Source organism: Fringilla coelebs, assembly GCF_963513975.1.
Source record: "Fringilla coelebs genome assembly, chromosome: 17".
NCBI lineage: Eukaryota > Metazoa > Chordata > Aves > Passeriformes > Fringillidae > Fringilla > Fringilla coelebs.
The window spans coordinates 4,148,695-4,173,758 of NC_140043.1; the positions used below are offsets into that span (position 1 = coordinate 4,148,695).

The 25,064-nt window shown below is 44.2% G+C and overlaps 1 protein-coding gene across 2 annotated transcripts in view; it reads right to left on the reverse strand.

The window, feature by feature from the left end:
- Positions 1–259: 259 nt before the first annotated feature.
- The window catches only part of BCR (BCR activator of RhoGEF and GTPase), a 99,804-nt gene continuing 74,999 nt past the window's right edge, over positions 260–25,064 (reverse strand). Inside the window, exons 10-23 of one of the 2 annotated variants that reach the window (XM_084217204.1) lie at positions 24,465–24,633; positions 23,064–23,183; positions 22,428–22,503; positions 21,778–21,882; positions 21,128–21,202; positions 20,460–20,557; positions 19,652–19,783; positions 12,693–12,752; positions 12,439–12,548; positions 11,488–11,627; positions 9,940–10,074; positions 9,241–9,346; positions 8,289–8,451; positions 260–7,576 (exon numbers count right to left, since the gene is read on the reverse strand). In XM_084217204.1, the coding sequence (XP_084073330.1) occupies positions 7,487–7,576; positions 8,289–8,451; positions 9,241–9,346; positions 9,940–10,074; positions 11,488–11,627; positions 12,439–12,548; positions 12,693–12,752; positions 19,652–19,783; positions 20,460–20,557; positions 21,128–21,202; positions 21,778–21,882; positions 22,428–22,503; positions 23,064–23,183; positions 24,465–24,633 (1,579 nt within the window). In that variant the 3' untranslated portion in view covers positions 260–7,486. Of the gene's footprint in view, positions 7,577–8,288; positions 8,452–9,240; positions 9,347–9,939; positions 10,075–11,487; positions 11,628–12,438; positions 12,549–12,692; positions 12,753–19,651; positions 19,784–20,459; positions 20,558–21,127; positions 21,203–21,777; positions 21,883–22,427; positions 22,504–23,063; positions 23,184–24,464; positions 24,634–25,064 lie in introns of those variants that run through there. The other variant, XR_014616583.1, reaches the window with a different exon arrangement.

Sequence of the window (25,064 nt, forward strand, 5' to 3'; positions counted from 1 at the left end):
TGAGTTCTGAAGCAGAACTCCCACAAAAGGATTCATACAGACCTGAACATGGACTGGGTTGCTCAGCTATTTCTCTACCTTCCATGTAAACTATTTCCACACATTCAAGTTGTTTCAGTTTAATTCTCTGTACTAACCCCTTCATTTTAGGTGATACAGCTTTTACCTTGTAAAACAAGAAACAGGTTTTCTTTTGAAACAGTAGTGTTCAATTCCATGCCCCCAGCAAACTCAGCTGAATGCAATTCACACATTCAGTGTAATTAGGCCCCCTTTTATCTAAATAAGACCAAAAGAACCTGACAACATAGATACAGGAGATTTTATTTAACATTGTGTACAAAGAAAGGCTACAAATGCCTTAAGACATTTTTTCCCCAATACAGTTCTTGGATCCCTTTTTCATACCACATTTCTCAGAAAGTTAAAAAAAAAAATCCAAAATGACAATTTTTCCCTTTCCCCTTCTCTTTGGGCCTAAACTGAGAGATGTTTAGCAGGATGGTCTCAACACCTTTCCATATTAAACTATTAGGATTAGGTCTTCTTTCCCCAAAACTGAGCACTATGAGATACTGAAGCACTACCAACAGCAGGACAAAATGTCAAGAGCTGACTCCCTAACATGGTAGTGTTTAAAATAATGCCAACAGTATTAGCTCTGATGAAACCCAAAATTATCCAAACAATAACAAGTTGTCTTCTACATCTGATAATTTAGGACTAATTATATAATTTAATTGTATTTATATTTAAATAAATAGTCTTAACTCCTTTCCTTGGAATTCTTCATGGATTATAAACACTTATAATACTAGAGATAAGAACAAACTACACAACTTACATAGGCAAGAGAAGGCTGAGTTGTTTTGGTTTGTTTTTTTTTTGCTGGACAGACACAGAAAGGACAGCATTTCAGTGTCCTGCTGTGAGATCATTTTTAAATTCCCCATTTCATTGTGATGCTTTTCAGTTATCCCTACAGAACAATTCCTTACCCTCTTTTTGCTACCTTGGTAATCACTCTTAGTACTCCTGAAACATTGGTCCCTGCATAGCTAAATATAATCCAGGATTCTGCAAGTTTTGTATGTGACTGTGAAACGCAAGACAAGACTTCTTTTAGGCTGTAAGAAGCAGTAAAGAAGGCAGGGAGTAGAAAAGGCTCTTGTGGAGAAATGACCTTTTGCTATAGCAGCTTTTACATTACCATCTACTATATATGAAATAGGTTTTAGATATAGATTGGTTTTCAGCTCTTTGTATAATCCCAAATTAGCACTGCCCCTGTTTCTCCCAAAATGGGACTAAAATAGAGGAATTTTGAGCTACTCTAGGTCAGCAGTTGGTCAGTTGGTTGGGTGCAGTAAGAAGGAACTCCCAGCTGCCTTCTGAGCCTCATCAGACTGGCCCGGGGGAGATGGGAGTGCCCAAGCAGCAGCCAGGCCTCTGCTCACTGCTGGGCTGGACTGCTGTGACCCTCGCCTGGGGTCATCTCCAGGAAGCTGCTGGAGCCTCCTTGCAGGCAGGAAGTTGTTTTGTACACAAGCCTGCCCTTTTCTACATCCACAGGGATATAAAATGCTGTGTGGTATAAATCATTCTGCAGATTAGAGAAACAGCACATCTCTAGAATATCTCAGATTCTCAGAACATCCTACCACAGGGGAAAAGACCACAGCAGTTACACAAGCAAAAGCTCTAGCACAAAATAAAATTTTCTCTATTCTGGTGAACAATTTTTGACAAGAGGATTTGAACATGGCAGTGATTAAGACAAAGCAGTAGAGCAAACACTTCTGCTAAGCTTGGGCACTCTGTAATTATAATAATTTCAAATATGCTTGAACAGCTGTAGATGATAGAATTTTACTTAGTTCACAATACAGCCCTGCGTGAGCCCAGAACTTTAGCACTACATGGTCCCCTCTGCATAAGAAGACTGGAAATATTTTAATTATCTGCTCCATAGCTCTGCTACTGAACCTCTCAGTGTGGTATTTGCTACCGTGCAGAAAGATGTGAAGTGGTTCTGTTGGGACAGGAAGGGTCTGTCTTACTGTGAGGTGAAACATGGCAGGGGGAAAAAAATTATGTAAAAACCACTGCATGTTTTGCAGTGGTCTCCAGCAATGTCACTGTAAGATGGCAACACAAGAGCATCAACAGTGGAGGCAAACTAGGTAATTTAGTAATTTTCCAATTCTCTACAAGAGCATTTATGAATTTGCTTGACCTGAGAGGCATAAATCTAATGACAGGGTCACAGAAGGGAGACTCAAGGCAACAGACATACTCAGGTTTGCTTTGGTCCTACTGCCCCAACCCTTCTGTCATTACAGCTGTCGTGGCATTTTATCCTTGCAGCCCAAAACCAGAGTTCTAGCTTAAAACAATAGTTCCGACTTTGTGGTTCTAGGAGTTTAGGAGCTTTTTTCTTTCTTGTGGTGATTTCACCTATTTTAACAAGCAGGCACTATAGCTGCTGCCTCAGGGAGAAATGGATCAAGTGATAAGCTTTGCTTTCTTAGCACTGAACTGTGAATGTTCACTAGCAAGAAAGAGGGGCTGCAGCACATTAGAACTGTGAGGCTGCTGTAGCTAAATTCCTGGCATTCCCATGTTCATGTTTATTTACTGTCAAGAGAGCCTTTGCTCAGTTATCTAGGGCATGAGCCACCTTCTGTACCTCAAAATGAGAGCCTCATTCTAGTCCCAAGCAACATGACCTTGAGCAATTCCTAATTTTGCTTCCCTTTTCCATTTGTGATGCTTTCATTCCCTAATGATTGTTAAGGAACAGTCCATTAACTATAAGTGCTTCCTTTGTAGCTCCTGTTGATTTTAAGGGCAATCCATGGATTTAATTCTATTCAATTAGAAAGTTCACAGAACACACTTGAACATTTATTTCATCCTAGTTCAGAATGGATAATTGCCAATACTAGTCCAAGGCTCCAGTATCTCACTTTGTACAGGCCCTGTGTTAAAGGAAGGGAATGGTACCATGTTCATTTTCCACTAATAGCTGTAGGATAGTGTTAGCAAAGTCTACAAATAAAAACATCCCTGGAGCAGCAAATTAAGAGGGCATAAACAAGTGACTATCTACGAGAATTTGATTAATTTGATTGTATCTAGGAATTGCCCTTTCAGATTTTTCTTCTTCAAGGGACAGAAGCAAATCCCCGCCAAGTTCCTGCACAAATGTATTGGTCTTCTGTTATCACAAGTCCCTGTCATCTAGAATTAAAGTAAAAAGAGAAAAGGGAATTTTTTTCTTAAAACATTTCCCATTTTATACTAAAACTTCCATAAGAAAAATGCCACATCTGGTAAAATTATCCCAGTAGGTGACCAAGCACTGAAACAAAAGGATTACCTAGTGAGGAATTGGAGAAGGTTGGGGTTTTGCCATCAGACTTTAAACATTTTTAAAACCACATTGGTCAGTTTACATTTTATACATGCTTGAAAGAATGGCACATTAAGGTAAATGAACACATTATGATGCCTTCCAGTGTTACACAGGTGACAAACTAATCTGGAGATCCAGGTCTGCCTTAAGGAACAGTCCATTTGTTTAAATAAACTCAGAGAAAACTAACAGGAACAACCATAAAACAGTTTTAAACAGGTAAAACTAAGAAACTGTAAAAATCCTGCACCTCCCACAAATATCCTCTGTGGTTCCACCACCTCATGGCCAACACCACGAGGGCCGCGTGGTGCCGGACGATTCCGCGTGTGCGCGACGATGGCCGGAGCCGAGGCGGGCAGGGGGCACTGGCAAGGACAGGCACCCCACTGCTGGATTTTGCCCTTAGCTATACACTGAAAAATAGCAGCATTAAAATACAGCCTGAAATAGCTTAGCTACTACCTCACCTTGTTAAAAATGTGCAAGAATAAAGAACACCAGCAGCATTTGAATGGATGCATTTCAATTTGGTTTCTGACACTTCCCTCCCGTACAAAGCATACACAAACACAAAGCTGACTCTGAGCTAGTAACTGTTATTTCTTGTCCATCTTTGAAAACTTTTCCCTTCATTTACTTAACTTTTTAAAATTTTACTTAAAAACCCATTCAGTGTTAAAAAAACCCACAAGAATTTTAAGGTAGTTTCTAAATGCCAAGAAACTGATGCTTATTCCCCTCCTTAAACTGGAGAGACACAGACTATCATAATCACCTGGATTTCCTTAGCTGAAAATTTAAACATTTCAGATTTCTGTTCCTGAAAGCAACATTTGTAGAAAAGTCTCTCCAATACATTAGAAACTGAAGGAGCAAAATCTCCCAGTGCACACATAAAGGGTAACTTCTTGCTAGTTTGCTCTTATGTTGTTTATATTGTACCTTTTAACACAGAAAATTAAAGAATTCAATTTTCTGACACAACTCACAAGGGAATGTATAAGAGGAGAAATCAGAAGGCCTTTTCTGAAGCCAAGTTTTGAATTTCCCTTTTTGTTTAAGTACAATAAGGCTTATTTAAAAAAAAAAAAAAACACAAAAAAAACCCCCTCCAAACAAACAAAAAAACCCAACCAACATCCCTGGGAAAAAAACATAAAAGCCTTTTGGAAATACTTAATTTCTGAAAACATAAGACTATTGGAAAAAAAAAAAAGAATTGCAAAATTAAAGGAAATTCAAGAAATCAATTCTCGTATTTCAAATCAGTCCATTATTTCATCATCAGCAATACGATCCACTATCTTTTCCAGCCCAAAATTACCAGCTTTGGGGAAAACATATTCATACTTAACAGAAATAATTAATGGGTTAAGTTAAATTAACTTTTTTTCCCTGATCCACATGCCTGCATGTTAGATAACATTACATTAGAACTGAGCATTGTAATGAGAGACTGACAGCAACAACCTGTCACAGTAACCAAAGCAAAAGCAATTTTCTCATGGTTACATACTATAGATCAGTAATCTAATATTAAAATTAAACTTCCTATATAAATAAAAATTTAAAAGTTGGGCAAAAGTAAATTGGCACAGTCATTATGGTATTACTTTCCAGTTTCAACACTGCAAGGAGCAGCCACAGATTGCAAACACCAAAGGAAAAGGCTATCACCCAGCACCAGGTGTAGCTTGGGTTTTCTCCCTTTTCCATGAAGTCATCAGCAGTGCTCCTGCCTCTGGTCCACCCCCCCAAGTGGGAGCAGGCAGGAGTGCAAGGATTGCTGTTGAGCTGCTGGGGAAAAGGGAGAACAAACACAGAGAAACAAACACAGAGAATGCTTTACTGCTCTGCACAACATGGCTCAAGTCAATGGTTTTGCAGGATTGTGACCAATTTTTACCTTCAAACAGGCAAAAAATGAATATAAAAATTTAAAAAATCAAAATCTTAAGCCTTCAAGTTTCCTTGCCTTCATTCCCTCCCTCCCTCCCCCAAAAAGCACTTCCTACTACAGACAGTTTTTTCCTTTTTGCGGGTTCAGAAGTTGGAATGTCGTGGAAATACATACAAGAGAGAAGGAATTTCTAGTTGTACATTACATTACAAAGAGGTTTGCTCCCAGACCTAAGGAGGGAGGGATACTAAGCAATATTAAATTCCTATAAGAATCCTTACAAAGCATGCAAAATATTGATATACTCACAAAATTGAAATTTATATTTGTTCCTCTCTGATTTCGCAACTTCACAGTACAATAATTTCTAATATTCTGCAGCAGTCAGAATTACAGTGACTACAAAATCATTTCCCTTTAATTTTATTCTATTTGCTTGAAACACTCCTTTGCTATTTTTTTAAATTGAGAGTTTGCAGATCACCCATCAGAAAATGTGCAATTCAGCACAAGAGGAGTTGCTTTCTGTGTCATTTTTCCCTGCAAATGATGTTGACAACCTGACCCTACCAATTTCAACATCTGCCCCTCCCTCCCCTTTTTGTGCCAATCCCTTCCCTTGTCTTCCAGCTGTACTTCCTTCCAGGGTGATGATGGACAGATGCCACTAAATGGATGCTGCATAGCTGGGTAGGAGTAGCAGGGGCTGCAGTAGTTCAGGACAATGGCATCACTCCCACCCCCAGGATGTTTGGCACAACTGCTTCAGAGCCAGAATGCTGGCTCTGGATACCAGCAATTAGATTCTGCAGTTTCAATTCCCTGGACAAATACTGCTGCCTTTTCCACCCCTGTAGCTTCAACTGATTTAGGGAGGGAAATACAAAATTGGTGTTTGGCCAGATCTTTTGTACTGCTAGATGGAGTTCCACAGAAATTTCTCCACTGCTCTTAATTAAAACAGAGTTGGAATTTCTGGAGAATCCACAATGCATGCTACTTCCTAGATTGTCCATAAAGTACATTCTGGCATTTTTTCAGAGCGTTTGTATCTATCAGAAAAAGACTCTTGTAGAAACAATGTACAAAGCCTCCAAAAATTCAAGTGTCAAAAAAAAGGTGTTCTGATAAAAGGCTGGAGTAAGCAGCCAGCCAAACTGAGAGCTATTGATTTTTTTTTTAATCCACAAATTCTTCAATCACTTTTGCAGAAATAATGTGTTTTCTTTGGAGTGTTGGGTATCAATAGTCTTCCCAATTAATTTTCATTAAGTTTGGTGGGGTATAAGGAATTTAGCAATCCTTCCTGGATAACAGTGCCCCTGCTTTTATAAGCAAATGAACAACAGAATCACTAACTGTTATTCTCCCTGCCTCTCTTTCATTTATTGTATTTATTTATTTACTTTTGTTGAGTCTGTCTCAACCCAACAAAACCCATCAGAAGTGCAACACAGGCAAGAGCAGGGCATCTCCTTCCCTGGGGTGTACAAACATTTCTATGGGAAGGGCTGGGTGAGCCAAAAAACCATACAAACAAAATTAAAAACCCAGCCCCCAACCAAACAACAGTTCTAGCTGTACATTAAACTCTTTGATTTCTTTAGAACCATATTCAAATCAAGACTTGAATTTCTGTGGAGAGAATTTTAGATCCCAGACCCTTCTCTTCTCCTTCCTCTTGCAAAGCAATGCTATTTTTTGTGGCCTCAAACAGTACTTGAAAAACAGCAGTTATTAAAGACACAGTTGTGATATATCCTTTAACATCCCCTCTCCCAAAAAGGGGTGTCCTATCAAGTGGTCCAGTAGAAATCTTGAAGTTTCTTTATGATAAATTAAATCCATAAAATGAGGAATACCTTCTGTCACATTCCTAACAAGAATAACCACCACATACTGTGGTGCATTTGTCCAAGTGTCTATTGCTCCTTCTAGTGGAGATCCCGCACAGCTCCATCTCCAGTTAGTTCTGGTTCTACCAGCACAAGGAGGTTTTTCTCCATTCTCTCCAGCTTGTCTCTGGGTAACAAACTGCAGAAGCACTGAGGGCCAGAATTCTCCAGCACAGGAACAGGCCAGTCTGAGGAAACACCAGTCATCGTTTTCCCAGGGTGACAGAGTTATGCCAAAAGCAGTTTGTGTCCTGTCGGTACCACAGGCACCTACACCTCTGTGGAAAAGAGAATGCTTTGCCTCTTGCTGTCTGGGGTAGGGATAGTCTCTAGCTGCAGGAAGTACAGAAGAACTTGAACCTGGAAAGAGAAACAACAAAGTAATATTAAAGCCCTGTGAAAATTCATTCTCATCCTGGCTATGTGAGAGCTAGTGACACAGGTCTCTCTGGGACATCTAGCAGCTGTGTATTTAATATGTTGTATAACAGCAGTAGAAAAAGTAGAACTTGACATGCTTCAGAGATGCTCTTTTTAGATCCCAAGGGGAAAAATCATGCTGGAGGTTCCAGCACTGAAAAAAATTAAATCTAGAATTTGCCATTACTCAACAGAGAAATGCAAACTAGTCTGACTCAGTGAAACAGGCTCTGTGCTCCAATCCTCTGCCTTCAAAGGCAACAGTGGCCAAGCAATTTTGTTGTGCATCAGTGAAGATGGTTTAAGTGCTGAGGAGCATTGTGGAAGCACTGCCAATTCTTTTATCCCAGGCCAGCAGCATGGTGCTGGGACACAGCTCCCCAGAAGCCCTTCCCATGCAGGATCACACACAGGATGCACACACTCAGACATTCCTTCAAGAAAAACCATATTTGTACAGATGCAAACTGACCTGCCTGAAGGAACACTGTTCTACAGACAGGCTAAAATGTCTGTGTGAGGGCGAAAGTTGTTTTGTTTACCAAAAAATGACCATGAAAACCCAGCAGGGTCACTGAGCCAGGCCTGCTGCAGGACTGTGCTTTCCCAGAAAGTGTCTTCTCAAGATGGAATGGCACATTCAGGATTTTACCTGGGACATGACTTCTAGTGACCAGCTGTCAGTCATGGTGATGGGCTGGGTTGGGTTAGCAGGGATTTTACTGTCCTTCTCCGAAGGTCTGAGCAGTGTTGGTCCAAAGACAGTGGCAAGATTATGTAGGGACATCTTGTTGACACTTTCCCTTTCAGCAACCCTGGGAGAAGAAACAATGCAGACCTTCATAAATATCTGAGTTTTATGAATGAGAAAAGGAGGCACAAAGTTTAAAAAATTTGCCCAAGGGCAGAAAAGTCTGCAGCAGAAACACAACTAAAGCCCAGATTTCCTGGATTTTAATCCAGACTCTCAATCACAAGATGATCTTTCATGTCTACAGGGACAGTCTCTGGTATGTACACCACAATTATGCAAATCAACACATTGGGCAAGCATTAAGCCAGCTTATTGCATTAATGTCAAATGCATGGCAATACTTTTTCACAGGTACAACCATATTACAAAGACATATACAAAATCAGAAAACTTGACTACAAAAGGAACTGACAACTGCAGTTAGGCAAAGTGCTGGAATTTAAAAAATAGATCATACTGGATTTCAGATACCTTCTGAGACAAGGTTCCCTAGACCTTAAATATAGGTAAATCTTCATGGTTTGTACAAAAACCTTTCCTGGTCTGTGTATCCAGATGCAGGTGCAGTCTCAGTGACATAACAGCAGAATTTGCATTTGTGACAGATAAGTCCTGACTCTTTTGTTACTCCTTTCCTCCAGTCCTAATCCCTTTTCAGTACGAGTGGAAATGGAATTCAGGATTTACTACCTCACTAAGTGAGTATGAGACAATAGTTATCTGATGAACATTCCCAGCAGATCAACAAATACTTCCTCATTTCTGTGATTCAGCAGGTATTTAAAGAAAAGGCTCCACTTTTCAAAATGCTTTACACATTAAATGCATTTCTGAAGGAACCACATATTACCTTTTTAAATGGTCCAGAAGGAAAAGGAATGTCACAAGGTTGGGTTCTGGAAGTGATAGCAACAGATTCAACATACAGCTCTCCTTTGCAACAGGATCTGAAAGTGCTACAAGACAGAGAACAAGACATCACCACAGGCAGCAAGTTCCAATCTGACTGACTGAGCCATGTCCTAGAACAGCCAATATGGATGGTCCCAAAAGGACTGTGACTACATCATTATAGGCTGGAAGGTCAGAGTTGCACATCAATACCCCACAACATCTCATTCCTTTATTTCACAAATGCATTAAGAATTCTTTTCTCTCTTTTTCAAAGCAGTTCAAGTGCTTTGAGGCTTTCAATCATTGATGTTTTTCTTTGCATCAAGATGAGATGAGGTACATATCCCCCTCCCCTCCAAAGGGGGCTTCCCTGAAGCCTGCCTGGGCAGTGAGTGTGCAGGGTCCCAGCAGGCAGGCTGGGTTCTGTCCTGAACCTGTCCTTCAGAAACCTGGGCTTTTGCAGCTTGCAGAACAGCATGGCAGGCGCCCATATTGCACCATGTGGGAAGGCAATGTCATTCTGAGCCCCATTCCACTCCCCTCACAGCCTGCTCCAGCTTCTGTCCAACACTCTAAATCTGGGTTTTATGATGCTTTAAGAGCAGCCTCCCATGGAAGAGTCTCCATTACCAAGGGCTCCTTGTGCTGCACCTACCGATGCCTTCAGCAAAGTTGGGGTACAGCTCGTCTGTGAAGAGGGGTTCCGGCAGCTCCCGGAAGTACAGTTTGAGGGTGCCCGCAATGGCATTGACGTCCATCTCGCTCATCATCACTGACACATCCTTGTTATCTGGAAGGGGAGAGAGTAGAGGAAGGGTAAAGGAACTGCTGGCCTTGCATTCCTTCTTTTCCTCGCTTTGGGTCTGTTTATCTTTCGTCTCTGCCCAAATAGCTGGGAGTTTTCCTGTTTACATTTCTCCAGATTAAATGAGCAACCTTCCAGCTGAGAAGCGCTGTACAAATAACTGCAAACACTTCATTGCTTTACATCAAGCCAGGGAACCTCACCCTCCCAGGGCTAGCTGTGCTGTGCCAGCAAACCTGGCCTGAACTGAATAAGCCCTACTTGACTGTATTTATATGCATTTCAACTTTTACTACTGACAGCAGTTGTTATTCCAATTCCCTGCCTCTAACAGCTTTGACTAAGAGATTCTGAGATTCTCTAACTCCCCATTGAGTGTAGCTAAGGCAATTCAAGATTTATATTTCCGTTTTGTTACTATTAAGAACAACAAAACCAGCCCCTCTCCCTGAACTAATCACCAATCAGCACTGGTTTCATAAAGCAGTGTAAGCCAGCATTTCACAGAAATGAAAAAAGTTGTTCTTCAAACTGTGAAGGACCCTTACTTGCACTAGCAGTGATTCATCAGTGGGTTTTGATATCTTAGGGTGATTGAAAAGAAAACACAAAGGAAATTTCACTAGAAGCTGAAGGAAAAGTACAGGGAGGGTGAATTTGGGTGTCTGGCACAGATCTTGTGACTGTTGGAATGTGGCTTGTACAGTTCTTGGACCATCACATGGAAGCTGGAGGTAGGAAAAAATGTCACTTTTTGTACCTTAGCAATTTAGAAGCATTTCATCCGCCTGATCTCAGGTGCCTTTTGGGACATACCAACCACTCTTTTAAATGTAGCACCAGTAAGGAGCCTTCTTCTGCTCAAGATCAAAGAGAGCTTTGCAAAGGTTGCTCAAAGTGATCTAATTTTCTAAGCCTGTGCACATCAGTCCAGATGGAGTTAGGGAGAAAAGCCCTGACCACCCAACCCCAGTTTCATAAATACGCCTCCTAGTTCTAAGGAACATTGGCTTTCACAGAACATTCTTTATTTTAAGGACTTCTATTAATTTAGACACCTCACAACTGTGAAGAAATTATGACTTCTGATTGCTGATGTTTTCTCCCAGAGAGGTGTCTGCCTCTTACAAAGATTTGGGAAGGCAGGTAAAGCCATCATTTCATCTCTGTTGGGAAGAATAAAAAAGCATGGTTTGGTACAAGGATCCATCCTGTTCTATGTCTTGCATTATATCAGTAAATAAAATATGCAGCCAGGGTTAAAATTATTTTCCTTGAGTGAGAATCTCTACTTAGTGCTTCTTGGGCAACATAAGATTAAAAATAGCACAGCCACCTGACAGGGAGCTCAGGCAGGTTCTCAGAGAGCAAAGGGAAAAACCAGACAGGAATACTTACTGACATCAAAGGCAGCTTTCAAAGCCTGGATGTCGGTTGCGACTCCAGAGACGCGGTAGATCCCCACCTCCTCCATGCCGCGCCGCTCGATCTCCTCCACGCACTGCCGCACGATGTACGGCACCTTCGACCGCTCTCTCCTGAAGGGAGCCACACAGAAGAGCTCAGGTCAGCCCAGGCCCTCCGTGCCTGTTCCCCAGCCAGCCAGCATGGCTCCAAGCACCCCGACATTTCCCTGGGCAAACCTCTTCTGGAACATGGGGTGGTAGGAAGTCTGAGAAGGCAGTCAGGACTGAGCTGAAAAACTCCTTTAAAAACTCCTTTCCTGACTGTCTCAGCCTTGCTCTGGCTGCTCTGCAGCTTCCCTGAGCACTTGAGCTCTTGGCCAGGTCCCAGTGCCCCTGGAGCCTGCGACTCTGCCCAGGTAATCAGAGGATTCCCAAACAGCCCTTGGATACATAGCAACTCTGTTGCTTTCAAACTGATGCAATTCCATGGGGAGGAAATACCACACTTCCCAAACCGTACAACAGAACAAACAGGTTTCTGCTGGCAAATGATTCATGACAAAAGATCAGGGGTTAAAATAATACAATGGGATCCAAAGACCTTGAACATTTTTGATTATGGAAAGGAAACATCACTGTTCAGTGGCTCTGGAAATTTGTGACCATGTCAGCTAACTACAGAGAAGGCAAGTGGAAGGGGGATTTCCGGAATTCAGGAGTGAGAGGCTGTCAGTAAACAGCCTGTGTGCACACTGGTTTTTACCTCTGCAAAAAATGAAGCTCAGAGACTGTAAAGCATCTCCTGTCTGCAGCCACATGTACATTCCTACACTAGTGGAGCAGGCTGGACTGCCAAACCCCTAAAGGGACACAGGCAAGTGCAGCCCACTGGCCAGCTGTCCTCCTGAAACAGAACAGGGAGAAATGTGACCCATCAGCTCACTTGGTGACAATGGCAATCTTGACCCCAAACACGCCCGTCTGCTTGCGGGACGGCATCCTCTTCAGGCTGAACTCCCGACTGGTGAACTTCACTGACAGCTTCACTTCCACCTGAACCAAAGAGAACAGCTGTTACTTTTTAAACATTTTCTTTTCTTTTATTTTCTTCTTTTTTTTCATGCTGCAATGAAGAGCAATGAAACAAAGCCCACAGGAGGTACAGAAGCAGAGCTCATTTCTGTTTGCCACACTTACCCCATTCATTGAGATGACTGTGCGCTGCCAATCTTTGTCCTGCAGTGCCTGTGGGTCCAGCTGGAAAACAGAAGTTACCCATGAGCTAGGAACAGACTTCAGAGAAACCAGCTAGGCTGGAAGGCTTCTGCAAGTGAGCAGAGCACAATCACTTTTACCTTGTTATTTCTTTTCCATAGGAAAACCTATGGAACCCTCCAAGTTTCCCTAGTTTCAGGGAAAGCAGGTTTTGGATATTGTGCAGGTCTCTAAACAGGGCTGATGAGGGTTCATACCCAGCAACATGAGAGCAGTATCTGCTCAACAATAAAGGCAACCTCAGGGAGCACAACCAATATTTGAATCTGCTGAGAAATCATAGAAAGCTGTCCTTCAAACAGCCTATTCCTTTTCATTTCTATTTGAGCATAGAGGCAGGAAGAACACCAGACCCTGCTATTGCAAGCACTCATTAAACAGAAACAAGTTCTAATCTCTCATTTTCAGCTTTGCTTGATCTCTTGAGTGGACAGTTGTGAGGCTGGGGAGCACCTGACTCAAGTGCTAGAATGTCACCCAGCAATTCCACTAACCAAATACATCTGAAGGCCTGAGGAGTGGCACTCAGCTCCAGGGAGACTGGCAAGAGAGAGGAGGAGCTGTCTCCTTGGGGGCTCGATCAGCCATTGGAACCAGGCAAAGCAAGAATTCAGTGTCTCCTGAGAGAGCTTTGTAACACTTGGCTCTTGAACATGGAGGCACAGCAAGACCAGGAGGAGGCAACTGCAGCAAACTCTGTTTTGAGTTTACTGCTGTCAGCAAACAGGCAGTCATAACCAGAGCTGCTTTGCAGCACAGCTCCCCCCTCTCACAGAGCCCCGTGCAGGGCCAGAGAGCTCTGGCAGGGGAGGGAAATGCTGGAACAATGGCAGCTGCAGGAAATTCTGGGAGAGCTTAGACACCGTCATGGTCGCACTCAGATATCAACAGAGCAGCCCAGTGCTGCTGATAGCTACAGAGACAAGCCCTAAACCTTCCCCACTCCCCAAAGAAAGGCAAGCAGCAGAGAGCAAAGTTCCTCCCTGCTTCCTCCCACTGCAGGGACCCCAAGCAGCAGCAGAACAAGCGAGGCCAACCTTATCCCTGCGCGCTCTGTTACGGACGTGAGCCCACAGCGGGATGCTGCCAGCACACACATGCTTCCCTGTCGAACTGGACCGGCTCCTGTAGGTGCAACGCTGGCAGAAATTCCTGAAGAGCCCTTGGAAGGAATTGTCAGTAACCAGCAGCTCCCACATTTTGGGATTGTGCAAAGGATGGGCAGCAGCTCTTGCCTTCAGTGCTTCAGTGACCCCAAACACAGCGCTGCTCGCCAAGGGGGTTTGCTTTTAACTCTGGCAGAGCAGATCCGCCCCGCCTGTGGGGCTGGCCAAGGGCCCTACGAGCTGGCCAGTTTCTAGGCTGTTCTACCCTGAACTTCCGTGCTGGAAGCTTGATTTCTTTCAACAACCGAATTCTTTCCCAGAATCAAGAGGAAACCATTTCTGAAGTGTCTGGTTTCCTATGAGGAGCAACCATGCTAAGTATTCCTGAAAGCTTGATCTCCAGCTCTGAGGAGTCATCTGGTTAAGCTGCCAAAATGGCCCTGCTGATGGACACAGTCACAGCCAATCCTCTTGCTGGGAACCAGTTTTCCATATGCTTTTAGAATGGAGTCACTGAGTGTATTATTTATAGCAAGAGTTATATTATTTACAGTTTAAGACTAAAGGGGAAAGGGGGTTTGAATATTTGCCAAAAACTTCAAAGGAAGAGTCCAGCAGAATCCAGTTATGGTTAATTTAAGCTAACAGGTATTACTCAGTATGTCTCAGTAATGACCAGGGAATTCCTGCCATGGCACAAAACAAAATCAAGTAAATAGCTGTTAGAAAATAAAACCATCCTCCTTTCTTTCAAGAGCAACTGTGACACTGCTACAACGAACAAGGAGAAGCAGAGTGCTGGAACTGAGAACTTTTCCTTGCTGGATTACTGCTGGGGCTGAGCCAGGACTGTGAGTAAACCTCCATGTACCTGCTGCTGCCTCTTGCTCCCTTGTTTCTGAACTCTCCTGCAGAGCTGGCAGGACCCCTGCACTCCCTCCTACTGTTTGACTCCTGCTGGAAAATGCCTTGTACTGAGTGGGGACAGGCAGGGACAGCAGGCACCAGGGCTGGGTGACCCAGCAACCCTGCATAAATCACTGGCAATAGCAACAGTAATTAAGGGTGAAAAAACCCAAACTCCTCCAAGGTGCTTTTTAAATAACAAAACAAAATGATAGAAGCTATTAAAAGAGCAAAGCTTGAATAAACTCTCAGCAACATTAAGTGAGACAGGAAGATCAGGTCTAACAGTCTGATAAGTCACAGCAGGACATAACAGAGTCAACAGGAAACCAAGAACTGTCACTGGGACTTCAATCAAGCCTCAGTCATGGTCCCAAGAGATGACTGACCTTCTCAGGCCAGCAAGAGCAACAGAGGGAAAGGGCAGCTGGAGCAGGCAGGGAGAGAGCACACTGAGGACAATGAGCTAGCAAGAGTGATGCTCCCCCAGCACAGAGGACAAATGGGGCCATGCTGTCTTCTGGCCTGATTTGGAGATCAGTGACCTGAAAGAAGGAGCACTGAGTAGAAGAATGCAGTCCACGGCCAGCACGGCAAAGGGAGGCAGCTCTGAGCAAGCTGTGCCAGCTCAGGCAGGGGAGGCACTGTGCAGCTGCTGCCTCTGCATTTGACAGTGGAATTTACTGCTGCTCTACACAGCTCCTCCAAACTGTTGCTTGGGTTGAGTGACCTGTCCCATCTCCATTGAAGCAGAGCCACTGTGTTGTTTCCATGCTCTGTGCAAATAGGACAGACCTGCTAAAACCCTCACAGACTGCATTGCGTGGGCTTCTTTGCACAGCCCCCACCAGAAGCTCATGCTGAACAGGAAAATACAAACCAACCACTCTGTCTGTTTGCTGCTCCCTCCAGTCCCCTTGTGGCCTTTGGTATTTGCAGTGGCAAGCTACAGCCCCAAAGTCACTAATGAATCAAGCCAATACCTCTCTGCATCCTGCCCAAAACACAACAGAACAAAGCAGCTCAGCACCACAGGGGTTTCTGAGTGCAGGTCTCTGGCCCTTGTAGCAGCTCAGCACTGAATTCAGTCAGGGCACAGCAGTCAGCAAAGGCTGAGTGCACAGCAGTGTGCTGAGAACTGGAAAAAGGCAAACTGGGGATGCTGCTCTGGCAAATGCAAGCCAGGCACTAGGAAGGGTGTCTGTTCTCTGCCCTAGGAAACCACCACAGAGAGTTTGATGATGATTTCTTTTTCCCCAGAGAGAAAAGAAAACATGCAGAAGGAGGGAAAAACAAAGAAGTCTCAGTGGAAATGAAAGAGCATGGACTGTGGAACATTAAGGTTAGTGTGTTTTATATATACAGTACATTCACACTACTTCTTTCCTTTTTTAAATTTCCCAGGCAACTTTACACTCCATCAATTTTGAACTGTAACTAATGTGACATACACGTTGTCAGAGCCTCACTGCTGCTGGGAACTCCCAGTCCTGCCATAACCCCATTCTTCTCACAGCTCCCCACTGACAGGTTAATCTTTCCTACCATCACCCTTTAGGCATGACCCATTGCCTTCTTCATTTCCCCCCAGTTTTCATTGCTAGGACAATGTTCTGCTTCAGCAAACTGTTTAAACAAGCTTGAGTGAGTAAAAGGTTTCCAAGTTGACACTTGGGAGGTACAGCATGGGACAATCTGGTTTACATGGAAAACAACTCAATGCCTGAAATAGCCATGGGCACTGCTATGAGACATCCCAGATAATTAAGATAAGAGTAATTGTTCTGCAAGGCAGCAGGGAATGGTGCTGCTCCACAGAATGAGTGATCTAAGGTCACATCCTGCCTGATTTTCCAGCACTGCTGTGAGGGAGAAGGAAATATTTAGCTTCAGCTGATCACGCAGAAAAAGAAAACAGCAAAGGAAATGGCATTTCTAGGAGGCACCAGTGGGAGGAGCTGGATCACAGAGTGAGGTATCACTTCACTCACTCAACAGTTCCCACATCCAGGCTGGTTCTGCTGACAAATGTGCCCAGTGGTACAGTCTCAACACCAAACAAAAGGCTGCTGCACTCCAAACACGGGGATGTGTCTGCCACATGAAGTGCAAAATTCAAGGAGCCAAAGGGCCAGCCAAGTACCAAAGATGGACTGCAAGGTAACAACAGAAAGAAAAGCCCAGGGTGCTCACAATGAGAGGGGCATATGCCCACAGCTGAACTGAACTAAGTCTCACATTTCCTCCCATCATTTGATGTCCATTCTGTCCTCCTCCAGCTCCCCCAGTAATTTCAGTTTCACAGTGTACTCAGGAATAGTGTTTCTCATGCCTGAGGTGCACAGAAGCCCCCAGCCTCGTGTGCCAGTCAGTTCAACACTGCACACCCAGCACTGCTGTGCCCAGCTCTGGTGAGGACTTCACTCCTGCATTTACAGGAGGTTCTCCTACACTAAAACCTCATGGGTTTATGTTCAGAGATAAAAAACTTGCAGACTGGCAGGAAAGAAGCAGCTCTTGCATCTGGCTGTAAAGACAGACAAATAAAATATTCCATAGGAAAAGAAAGTATGAGCAATGGGAGCTATTAAAATTGCTGCCCATTCCTGGAAACTTGTGACATGGACCAATTTCCAGCCTTCCTTCCTTCACTGCCATAATGTAATGGAGAGTTTTAATAAACATTTTTACAGCCAAAACAGTCCGAGTCTCCTTGATTGTCTTCATCACTGAGGCTCAGTATTTGGTGAGTCAGAATTCCCAGTAGTGGGAAGTTGCATATTTACAATAATTCATGGCTTAACAATACACTGCAATTTGGCCAGCAGAGAAACCTCTCTGCTTTTATCAACAGAAGGATGCAGACACAACTCTTCATGTTCCCAGAGTTTTTAACTAAAAGGAATTTATGAAACAAAAATCCTCACCCAACCTCAGAGACCTTACCTTTAGACAGACAAACTTGGGCTGAATAATGACAGTGCAACAACAAATCAGAAACCCAGGATAAACTACAAATTCTAAGGTAAACAAAATTTGATATAAAAGCACCTGGGAGAACAGCCAACCTTCATTATGGTTTCTTAATAGAGAAATGGTGTTTACTTCAAAAATAGAACTAAACCAAAATCAAAACCTTTAATAATTTTTATCAATCCAAAATTTTACCAGACTGTCATATGACTTCTATTTGATTCAATAATGTTTGAAATCCATGATGGGACAGAAATCACTGAAAATTAAGGGGTTACTCTGGCAATTCATCAAGTTTCTTTATAAATTGCAAAGGGGATTTACAGAAATCAGGAGAGCTTTTACATGTGCCTTTTATGATATAACAGAATGCAGCATTTGTACATTGATTAAAAACATTTCAATTGATTTTTTTAACCTTCCCACTGTCTAGGTTTCTCTACAAGAATCAAGATGCAATTAATATTTAATTGCCATCAAAGAATATATTTATTTACTAAAGTATAAAATATATTTACAGAATATACAATTGCTGTGCATAAAAATACCCATGGCTGAGAGAAAGAAAACAATTGCCAAAAATGTGAAAGATTTTATTTGCTTTTTTATAATCTTTCTATGTAACATATTTGTAGAATTTAACAGGTCAGTGATTTCAGGGCTCTCTGTTATGAGCACACAAATCTCCAGGGCATTTCAGGGCTCTTTTGTAGTTGCTCAGCTCTGTGGAAAACAGCCTTTGTTAGCTGAAGGGACATAGGGATTTCTGGTCAGCTGAGACACACAGACAGCAGCAGCCTGTGCTGGCATTTATTGATCTGCACACCAGCTCCCTTCCAAATCCCACCATGCATCTGAGACAAAAGCTCTCTCTGAAAACAGGAGAGAGGGAAGAAGAGGCCTGATCAAAGTCATTTAGGCAATGAACCCTGCCAGAGCAAAGGTGGGATGTGATCCCACAGGCCACCCTCACCCTGAGCTGCTTCTGCAATCTCACAAATGGCCTTGGCCTGCATGACCATCACTGCAGTGATGGCCAGGGAAAGCTGTCATCCACAGGGGGATGAACAGCCACACCTAAATGGAGGGGAACTGGTGAGATCTTTAAACATGACAGAAAGGAAAAGTTATCTGGGAAGGGTCCCTGTTCTGTTCAACAGCCACTCCAACACAAAGAATGTGTCCTTAGAGCAGGCATTTAAACACCCTCCTAAAGCTGTGGACAGACAGTGTAACAAACTAGTACAGGATGGGGACATATGTTCCCCATGTTTTTCTCCACACAAGGCCTGATTTCCCCTACATCCAGCTTTACTCCCCAAGAGCAGCAGCACTTTGCAATCATCACCTCCTCCATTGTATTAGACATCTGCCACACAAAGTGTCCCAGGCCAATTCCCAGCAGTGGAAACGTTCCTCAGACGCTGTCATGGACACCACACTCTGGGCATGGCAGTCAGTAGGACAGGCAGGCTGTCCCAGGGCCTGGCCAACACATCCATCAACTTCCAGCACACACAGATGGCAGCCTCTGTGCACATGATTTACAGAGTAGAGAGAATATTCTTGCATCCTCCTGTCACAAATTAGGCATCCTAACCAGTGCCCAGGGGCACTTCCTATACAGTGGTGTGGAAATTTTGAAGTTAATGGGCAAAGGAGAGATCAAAACAAGCAGCTATTCCATGGAGCAGGCATAGGGCACAAAGCAAGAGGGACAAAGCTGCTGATTTCCTGCCTGTGAATCACACTGTGTACCTCACTATCTGAGGGAAAAATCTTCAATGCTGAGAACAATCAGAAGGCAGAAAAAACCTCTGTGGTGACCAGCAGGATTCAAAAGTCCTGTGATGTTTTGCAGTAAGGGTATCAGGAGTGAGCTGAGCACTGTCTTACCTGGATCTGACCTTTCCCCATGATGCGATCTGTGCTCTCTCCATCCTCTTTGGTGAGCTTGGTTTTGTTGTAGCACTTTTCATAGCACAGAATCCGCAGTGTCTGGGAGCCCTCCAGCTCAATCTCAAACTCCTGCAGGGCACCAGGAAAGGAAAGAGCAACGGCTGCATCACAACAAGACACCAGGCTCAGAATAATCAATACAGTCTCTTTAATACTCATCAGAAGGACATTTCAGGACTGGCCAAAACCTCCTCCCTACTGAACTTGGTCTAGAAATAAGCAGAAATTGTATTTTGTATCTATAAGGTGGTCAAATTGGAGACCAAGATGGTTCACTCCTTAGTCAGGTTTCACAGGTCTCAGCAAAGTATTATTCAAAGATACAGATTTGCTCACATTCCATGTAAGAAATTTTGCTCACCAGCAGGTCTGAGTTGGCTGTAAACAGGCAAAATGTCCACAGCTAATTCTTCCCCCTCTCAACAAATAAACAAAACCATCTCCTTCAACATATTTTTACTTGTGTCTTCAAAAAACTGTCAGGCATGCATCTGTTTAAAAGATGAAATGCTGGACAAGACACATTTGTATCAAATTGTTTGTTTAACTACCACTAATCCAAGAGACACTCTTCTGCAAGCCCTGACAGCCAAATGAACCTGGCAGAAAAGTGTTTTCTGAGAAGCAGCATGTGCAGCACAAGTGCTGAGCATGCAGCAACCTCCCTTCATTGGCAGGTCTTCTGCCCATCATGTGTTGATGTTTGGCACATGGAACAAGTCACATCAAGAAAAATCCAACTTACCTCGTTCCAGTTGGGCTCTGTGGTGTCTCTGTAAACTCTAGTTTTGGCCTTGTTCACAAAATACCCAAAAGAATCCACCTCTAATGTGCAATACAAATCTGAGGAGGGGAGACAGGGGAGACAAAAACTTAAAAAAAATATCTAGAATCTCCTAACTTGCAATAATCACTTGCACAAGGTGCCTTCATTTCCATCATCTCTGTATTACTGCCAGTAACACCATCCCATACAAATCTCATCACTTTGATCAGCCCAGCTGTCCTTAAGAAGCTCTGGCACTTTTTTGATTCTTCTGTCAAGTCATTCCCCTGAATTTTAACACCACTTTCTTCCCAACAAAAATTCTGGATGCCAGAGAACACCTTTCATTCTTTCATTGTAATACAAAATACAGCTGAAAGAATTCAGGATAAGGGCTGACTTGTTTCTAGAGCAGCTGGGTAATAAGCAAACACTGCTTAAAACCTCAAACAGACTAGGCCTAACAATAACTGCTGTGTGCTCAATCCTTGATGCTGATCTTTTTGAGAGTTAAGAGCAGAACTTCCAGTTCCCCAAAACACCTCTCCTCCTCACCATCACCACAGATGCTGCAATCCAGCTGTCCCAGCACATGGCTTATCCACCCCCTGTCAGTACCTCCTGTGTGTCCCAGAACTGTAACTCACTTGAGCTTTGCTTGAATCCCGTGGCAGAGTGGACAATGACATTCAGGAATCCATAGAGACCTGGGGATTCATCATCTGTACAAAAGACCCAGGGGATTTTGTTACATTCACAGTGGAGCCAAGAGTGAGAGTGATGAGACTGATATTACACAGGTTAATGAGCAGAGGGTGAACAGTCCCCAAGGATGGCAGGAGCAAGTAACAACCACTTCAGCAAGACAGGAGACTGTTCACAGTTGGCACCTGTAATACCTTCTGGCACTGGGGGGCTTTTACAGTGACAGTTCTAGAATCAGCAAGACAGCATGGAAGAAATTCAAAGGAGAAAAAGTAAATTATAGAGGCTAAGTCTACATTAGCAGATTAAGTAGGAATTTAGGATGGCCCCTGACACAATTTTGGCCAACTCGTGTTATTCCAAAGGACTCTCAGACACAGCTCAAGGCTAGGAGTCCACCAGGCACTCCAATATATTACAAAACAGCTGCATGCAAGGACCATTTAATAGTTGATGAATACATACTGGAGGATGCCTGCAACCTGTAGCAAAAGGGAACCATAAGAGCAGTTCTAGGGGAAAGCACAAAATCAGGCAGGGGGAGAGTTTCACTGCAGCTGCACCATGTGAAAGCAAAACCCAGAGGTCTTACCTTCCTTATTGATAGTGAGGGGAATGTTGTGCACTGTCTGAAGCTTCACACAGGAGTTTGTCAGCATCTGGAGTTCCACTGATGTGAGTGAGAAGCTTTTAAAGCCTACCAAGGAGATTGAAAGAGGGAGGAGTAAAAATTCCAAGGAGAGGCTGGATGCATGACCCCTCATCCTGGGCACACAGGGGATAGTGCTCCCTGGGCACTGCTCAGCAGCAGCAAAGAGGTGTTCTGGGCAGCACTGCTGCAGGCAGCTCTCCTGGGGGTATATGTAGTTATTCTTCCAAATCTCAAGATGGTTCACAGGAAATAGAGGGGTTCTTAGTTCCTTGCAAAGCCAAAAACACCATGCCATAAAAGTAACTTAGTTTCTTTTGAATGGAGCCAGGGGAAAGGGTATGGCTCTTCCCCCTGGAATTGCATTGAGCTCTGATCTCTAGGGTAAATGGGAGAATCTCTACACACATTTACTTATTAACTGCTCTCTCTAATTCCCCAAACAGCCTCAGGCAGGAGACATCCATACAGTGTTGTGGATTTCAACACAGATCTCTGTTTCGGCAGGGAAGCCTGTCCCACACCTCATCCTCTGGAGCCCTGCTCTCTTAAGATCACAGTATTTGTACCAATGACAGCTGAGGGATACTCACATTTCTTCTGCTGTTCCCGGATATTCTCCCTCCACTCTGCCCTTTCATAGTCCGATGAAATGAGGAATGTGTAACTCTACCCAGGAACACACAAGAAAATAGGGTATGCATTAGTCTGAGGGCAGGGCCTGCCTGCTCCCACCCTCCCCCAGTGCAAATTGCTGGACAGACTGTTCTGCTGGCACTCCTGCCACTTATCCTGCATCACATCTCTGTCAAGACAGGCTGGGCTCTGGACACGTGCCCATGGACACTCAGAGCTCACAGAATCCCACCCTGCCAAGGGCAGCTGTGGCCCTGCAGCAGCTCCCATGGCAGCTTGTGCTATTCCTCACAATAGGAATTCAGCTGCACCAGGAATGGAGGCCTAGACGAAGCAGTGGCATGCTGCATCAGGACTGGTGCTGAGACAGGGGATTCATTTCTGTCGTTATTTCTTAAATGCCACTCTTGAATGCAAATTAGTCACAGCCTTATAGGATACCATCATAACCTCTGGCACAGCAAGGTGAGGTGGCTGCTGCTTGGGCAGTGCTTTGAGGGCACACAGCAGAGGCCACAAAGCCCTTGCTGTGCAGGAGCCCGTGCAGGCACAGACACGGGCCCCCAGGGTCTCTGGCCCGAGGGCGCTCTCACCTTGCCGTTGCGGTTGTGCACCCGGAAGGCCATGTTGGGAGACATCAGCAGGAGGAGGGACTCCTGCTCCGACAGCTTCTTTTTCAACCTCTCAATGACCTTGCTGCCTTTATTGGCTCTCTGAAGGGTGTGGGAGAGAGGGAGCAGAGGACACGTGTTATTCTTCAAATCTGCCCTCATTGACACAAACTGCTATTTTGAAATCCACAGTCTCTACCCTGTGAGTAGGTAAATGGCCCCAGAGCAGCAGAAATGCTGTCAGTAGGATCCACAGGACTCCCAGCTGCTCAGAAGGGTGTTATTTGCACAATCTCTACACATGGACGGGGCTCTGTTCCCGATTCCAGCTGTCCCAGCTGAAGTGCAGAGGTGTGCGCCCACTGTCCCAGCTGTACCCCGTGTTTTCTGTTCCAGAGGCTGCAGTAGCATCATGTCACTGGGCAGCCATAGCACTGCCAGGTCCTCCAAGTGTCCTTAACTAAGGAGACTCTAAGGAACTTCTGTAGAAGCTGCCCAGAACTCTCCCACTCACCACCCGCTGATCCATTTTCATCAGAAGTCTGCTAAAAATACAGTTTTTCCTGGATAAAATCCAGTACCAAACCCAGCCATGTGTATTGTTTAGCACTGATGCACCAAAGCATGAATCTTAGACACCTGCAGCTGGTGAGTAAACAGCTTCCACAATTCTTCCTAATAACTTACTTTTGCCAGGAAGCCCTCTTTGAAAGCCAGCCAGGGCTGAGAGGCAGAAGCATGTTCTTTGGAAATGTGGGGAATAACCTTCCCACAGCATGATCAATGTTATTCATATCCTACCCTACATACCAACAGTGTTCAAACTCTTCTTTCTCTTTTAGGCTCCAGGAAGGTTTGGGATCTAACAGCTCTCAGAAAATATATCTTGCAAGCAAAGAGAAGCCTGGGCCAGAGACACCATGTCCATGTCTGACTGTCAGCATAATTGCTGTTTTCTATGCATTTGCTGCTGCTTTGACATCAGTGAAGCAGGAAAAAGCTTCAAAGGCATAACTGAGCCTGCTAAAAATCAAGAGTATATGGCTTCTGACCAAAATCACTGGCAGGATCATAATTTAACAGCCAGAAATTGGCAAATAACACTCCCAGTTCTTTTCATGTCTGCAGCATAAGATCTCTGCCCTCCACATGGATGCTCATAGGAATAGAGGAGCTGCTGGGAACAGCCACAGAGTCTTTTTGTCTCTGCCTCCTCACAGGGCAGCATCACCCAGGCTGTGCACTCGGGTGAGCAAAGCCCCTGCTGAGCAGCCTGTTGCAGCCTGGCTCCCCACACTGTGCAGCCCTGGGAGAGCTGCCCCCAGCACCTCCTCTGAGCACAGACCTGTGTCTGCATTGCCCTGGAGTGCTCGACTCCTTTACCTTTTCCCGCTGGATGTCGTTCTTGATCTGGGATATCTTGATCTTCATGGCATCCAGCTCCTCATCAGGTACCAGTGGGATATTGGGCACTGCCTCAGACTCATCCACCATTTGGAAACTGAGGTCAGTGAGTGGGATGTACCACTTGCAGTCATATTGTTGGCTTTTTCTGAAAGGCAGAAGGTCCAAACTTTTTACTGCTGCTGGTGTTTGGCAACACCCAGTCCTTCCCACAAGCTCTTCCCTGCTATAGTGCAGAAGATGCAGATACTGGCCCAACTTTACTGTGATTCCCATATGGAAAAAGTCTGGCAACAGGCTGCTTTTCAGCAAGACAGCCTAGCAGGGCCAGTAGCTGGTACAGCACATAAAAAGGCAAGTCATTTTGTTATCTAGCTCTTTTCATCCTAAGAACCACATCCATCTCCTGCAGACAATTTTGGTCCTGCATGCTTTCTCTTTGAAGCCTCTGGAGTGGCAGAGTTCTAAAGCTCTGCCACACCTGTGACCTGGTGGCCCCCTGGGATCTGAACCCGAGTCTCTCATGACCGAGCTGGGGCCAAGGTGGGGCAGGTGAGCCAATGCACATAAACCTCTGTG